The following is a 5117-nucleotide window of genomic DNA, read 5'->3' as shown; positions in this document are numbered from 1 at the left end:
TGCTGCAGAAGAGCCTTGTTCTCACTTGGCCCTTGAGCTCTGCGCGCAGCCCAGCCGTGGCCCCTGTCCCCTCTCTGCTCTAAGCACATGAGCATTAAGATGAGGCACAGAGCGTGCCTGCTGCCCAGCGCGCTGGCCTCGGGGCAGCCCCAGGAGGGAGACTCCAAGGCAGCTTCAGCTTTGGGGTGGAAGAGCTGGAGGCGGCTGGCAAAAGAGGGGACTTTGTCAGGCAGGTTTAAAGCCATCCCTCTGGTACCGCGGTGGGACAGGGGGGGTGTGTGTCCCCACAGCTCGGTGGCCCCCGTCATACCTCCTGCAGGGGAGGTGTCTCCTCTTACCCCTTCTGTGTCTGCTCCCCCAGCCTGGCCCTCCATCAGAAGAAGAAGGGGTGTTAAATCTGATCAGCTGTTTGGAGACTGGAGCTGATCTCTGTGTGTCTGCAGGATCCACCTGATGGCTGGGCGGGTTCCGCTGGGCGCAGACCGGGCAGCAGTGGCAGGGGAGATGGAAACCACCTTCACTGAGAATCTCCGATATGCTGCTGACCTCCTGGCCCAGGTAGGGGGGAATGGGTCCTGCTCCATGGGTGCAGCATTTAGGGTACTGAGGATGGAGAATCTCCCCCCAGCCTGGCATGGGGAAGGAGCACTCCCCATGCTGGGTGACATTACTGTGTTACAGGAAGACATGGTTGGGCTGGTGGAGCCAATTAACAACCGCATCACTGACCCTCGCTACTATCTGAACACCCCACACCAAGGTAAGACAGACACCTCTCCCCAAAGTCTCCTTGAAGGGAGGAAAAGGATACCCAAAGTCTGAAAGGCAGGAGGTTGCCTCGCCTGTAGAGAGATGCCGAGGGACTACAGCTGATGAAGGGAGAGGTCAGGGCTTCACCATGAAGCTTCAAACCCAGGAGTGATGGCCTCTCATTTCTTGCACCCTTAGCTGCTGCCATCCTGGAGAAGGTGGGACGGCCCAACCTGAAGCTGCAACTGGTGAGTCAGCATTGAAGATCTCCAGGGTCCACCCTCCACCAGGAAACCTTGCACAGGCCCACAGGGCTGTGGGCTTGTTATCCCCTCTTGGGGACGTGGGGAGGGATGGTGACCACAGCACTGCTCACTGCTTAACAGTTGCACCATCTGTCTCCTCTCTCCCCCAGGACCTCTTTCATTGCCAGATCATGGATGGGAATTTGTCACACAACCTGAAGACATACTTCCCACTCATCGGTAATGCCCTGCACCCAGACCAGCTCCATGGGGCCATGGGGCAGCCGTGACTTCAAGATGAGGCCCCTCCTGCCCCATCTTCTGTTGTGGCTGGCTGGGCACTTGGGGCTGCTCTTGGGTCACCTCATCTCATGCCTGGAGAAGCTGCAGGCAGGGCTGCCTTGGCCAGAGCATCTCCCATTCCCTCCCTAGGTCACATCCAGATTGCACAGGTGCCAGGGCGGCACGAGCCCGACAGTGCTGGGGAGTTGAACTTCCCTTATGTCTTTGAGCTCCTGGAGTCTCTCGGCTACAGTGGCTACGTGGGGTGTGAGTACGCTCCGAAAGGTGAGTTCCAGAGGCAGGTCCAAGCATGGACTGGCTGGCAGGTCGTGAGCATCAGAGTCCCTACTTGGGGATGAGAGCCCTGCCCAGAGCAGAAGCTGCTCAAGCTTGCCTGGGGTTGCCAGCAGGAGACTGTGTCTGTCACTGCAGGAGACACGCTGGAAGGTTTGGGCTGGCTGCGCTCATACTGGGAGAGACGAGGGCTGCAGCGTGGCAGCACTGGCAAGGCAGCAGAGTAAAACAAGGAAACCACTGGAATAAAAGTCAAAGATATGGCTTAACTGGGGAGTATGTCTGTCTCTTCTGTGACTAAGGGAGGCTGGTGGTGGGTTGCCCCTCATCTACTCGAGTACTGACTGCAGCGTGTCATATCTGGGGCTGGCCTGGGCACCACTGTAGGTGACTTCAGGTACACAGGAGAACCTTCACTCTTCCAGTCTGCAGGGGTGTCCAGGAAGAGGTTTCCAGTCTCTACTTAGGAAGGGTGTGAGTTTTTCCCAGTCTGGCACCAGCTGGTGCCTGGAGTTGTTGGAAGAGGGCTCTGGGCTTCCAAGTTCTGCAGTTCTGGAGGCTGCTTCCAATGCCCAGTGGTGACCCTGTAGCATGTGGGGAAAGACTCCTCACAGGCTGGGGTCTGCCTGCTCATGCATGATCAGGGCTGTCTGCCCTCCTGCTCTTGCTCTGGAGCAAGAGTAAGACTGGTGCAAACCCAGCCAGGGTTGCTTCTGTGGCTGAGACCTTCCACATCCTAGTCTACAGCATGTGAGCAGGGATCTGGTTCAGTTTATTTCACAAGATACAGCAATACCTTTAATGTACATCTCCATAAAAACCTCCCCTGGTCCAGTTCACCCTTCCTGTCCCAGTTGGTGCTCTCCTGATGAAAGCAAAGGGCCAGAAGCGGGCAGTCTCACTCCCCAGAGCTCTGAAGTCCGGGAGTCTTTCCGCCTAAAGCCAGAGCAATGTGGGGTGCTGCCCTGTGCAGAACACGTGCTGCGTGTGCTCCTCCGTGCCTTCCCGGTGGGCAGAACTCACCTGCAGATGCCAAAGCCATATCCCTGAGAGTCGCTCTGCTTCAGCCAAGCCACAGCAGCCAAGCACCTGCCTTCGTAGCTCAGGTCAAAGTCATTCAGTATCAAACCCGCCAAAACCAGACCACCGAGGGCCACACCAGCCATGAAGGCGCACATCCTCAGGTTCCTCCTTCCATGCGTGCCGGGAGCAGCGCTGCCTGCAGTGCTGGAGCACAGGTCCCTCCCAGAGGCCTGTTCTTCCCCATCGTCACCCGTGCCAAGAGGTCTGGTACTCAACTTGCTCCAGGGTGTGCGTGCCAGTGCTAGAGCAGGCCCGTCCAGAGGTTGAAGCAGGCAGTGTTGATAACGGACTCCAGGTGGTGGTACGTGGACACGAGCTGTGGCAGAGGGCTCTCACTGTTCTGGGGCTGCACTGGAAACGGCTCCCGGAAAACCACGGTGAGGCTCTGCCGAGAGGGACAAACAGGTCAGGGGACAGGATTCAGACAACCGCTATGCAGCCCCTCACCCAGGTGCATGGGCACCCCTTTGGCAGTGTCAGGCAGATACTGGGAGATGTCCCAAAATGCCAGTGGCCCTAAGCTAGAGCCTCTTCCTGTGACAGAGCATGTTTGAACCTCCTGTCAATTTTCCTGGTGGAAATTAGCTGCAAGGACCTGCCCACTCTCTCTGCCAGCCCTCATGCATCTGCAGCTACACCAACGCCAGCAGCAGCCTCGGGAAAGGAGGGGATCCTACTGCCTCCACAGTAATAGGGGCTTCCAGGGAAATTAAGAGGGAAATTTCTTCTCCTAAGGCAAAGAGTAGGAGTGCAACAAATGGGGAAGGGGAGGGGATTAAATGAAATAACTGCGAGCCTAAAAATAAATGCTGGCTGCTCCATTCTCATTAGTGACTGTTCTGACAAGGCAGGGAAAGGGCAGAGGGGAGTAGAGAACAGGGTTCAGGAGAGGAGGTTGCAGGAGCTGAAGCAGCGGGAAAGCGTGAGCAACTCCGTGCGCTCCGGTCAGCATCATGGAGGCGAAACACTGGGACTGCACATCCTCCAGAGCTGAAACACAGCACATCTACTAGTAGCCAGCATCCCCTAACAAACTCGTAAAGCCATGAGAACAGCTGTGTAACTGCAAAACAGCAAATGCACTACCATCATTTACGAGGGAAGAGAAAGTGATTTGTGAGCCTAACTCCAGCAGCGTACAAGGCTTTAGAGCAGGCTCAGAAGAAAGAACCACAAGAAAGATGCAGCTTGATGTTACCAAAGTGACCTGCTAACGCTGGAGTTCTCTTTGATAAGATATGCCATGATTCCTTTGTCTAGAAGTACTACCTTATCTGAGCTTCAGGAAGGATTTGATGTAGCCCAACATGGGAAATTTAGGTAAGCTGAAAAGACAAGAATTAACACAGGAACTTTAAGGTGAAGATGGTAGTGCTGAAGAGGGAAGTGGTAGGCCAGAGAGAGGTTACAAATGGAGTTCCTCCAGGACAGGTTTTGGGACTCTCATTGCTTAGTATTTTAATGAGTCTGGCAAAAAGATGAAGAGCATGCTGATAAAATTTGAGGCACTAATACAAAAGAGGATTGGGATAATGCAAAAAAAGCCCCAGAGACTTTTGAGAAGCCACAGGAATAGGATGAATGTTAAGTGCAAAATACAAGACGAGGAACACAAAGGATTTCTGGTATAAACTGAGTCACTGGGAGAGACAGTGGAGGGTCCGGGCATATCGTTATCACTGACCACAAGGTGACACTATGACCAGTGAGACATGATGATGAAAAGGCAAATACCACCCTAGGCTGTACCAGAAGCACCAGGTAGGGACAGAAAAGCTTTAGTACAGTTGTAGAGGATTCTGCTGAGACTCCTCAGGAATACTGGGTGCAGTCCCAGACACATGTATTTACAAAGGCTGACCCTGAAGGGCTCTGAATGACAATGAAGCCATTGGGGAAGGGAGGCTTAAGAGCTCAGCTTGCTTAACACAGCAACACAGAATTAGCAAAACTTCTGTCTTCAGATGTGGAGGCGAATCTAGGGGATCAGGGAGAAAGTGGGGACCGACACAATGAGAAGTGGTTTCAGCTCTGAGCTACCACTGGTATGAAGAGGACAGAACTGGTCATGACAAAAGTTCCAGCACAAAATGGGAAGGGCTCTTCATCCTCAAGTGGCAGGAGTCGCTGAGGAGCATTCCAGCAGGCACCACCCCTTCTGTTTCCCTGACCTGCTTTTAAGATGGACTGTGACATAGTTACAAAGAGATCAGTTACGTTGCAGTCTCTGCAAAAGCCTCGCTGCGGACTGAAGTGTCTTGTACAGGGCAGAGCCAGGTTCTTCTCAGTGATGTCCAATGACAGGACAAGGGGCAACGGGTGCAAGCTAGAGCACAGGAGGTTCCACAAAAACATCAGGAAAAACTTTTTCACTGCGCAGGTGACACAGCACTGGAACAGCCTGCCCAGAGAGGGTGTGAAGTCTCCTCTGGAGACTTTCAAAATTCGCCCGGATGCATTCCT

The 5117-nt window shown here is 54.1% G+C and overlaps 2 protein-coding genes across 2 annotated transcripts in view; one reads left to right on the top strand and one right to left on the bottom strand.

Moving 5' to 3' along the window:
• Positions 1-443: 443 nt before the first annotated feature.
• On the top strand, positions 444-1798 carry HYI (hydroxypyruvate isomerase (putative); the record flags this gene model as incomplete). The annotated part of the gene is made up of 6 exons (XM_009877213.1): positions 444-558; positions 682-760; positions 949-998; positions 1166-1235; positions 1428-1562; positions 1710-1798. Coding segments are annotated over 6 exons (538 nt in total), but the record flags the coding sequence as incomplete, so codon positions are not given.
• A 1097-nt stretch (positions 1799-2895) lies between these two features.
• SZT2 (seizure threshold 2 homolog (mouse)) overlaps positions 2896-5117 on the bottom strand; it is a gene marked incomplete at its 5' end in the record, with an annotated part of 58424 nt that continues 56202 nt past the window's right edge. Inside the window, 1 exon segment of the mRNA XM_009877212.1 lies at positions 2896-3039. Coding sequence (XP_009875514.1) covers positions 2896-3039 — 144 coding nt within the window.

The sequence above is a fragment of the Apaloderma vittatum genome, unplaced genomic scaffold (genome assembly GCF_000703405.1).
Source record: "Apaloderma vittatum isolate BGI_N311 unplaced genomic scaffold, ASM70340v1 scaffold13959, whole genome shotgun sequence".
NCBI classification, from domain to species: domain Eukaryota; kingdom Metazoa; phylum Chordata; class Aves; order Trogoniformes; family Trogonidae; genus Apaloderma; species Apaloderma vittatum.
This window is presented reverse-complemented; position numbering and strand designations above follow the sequence as displayed.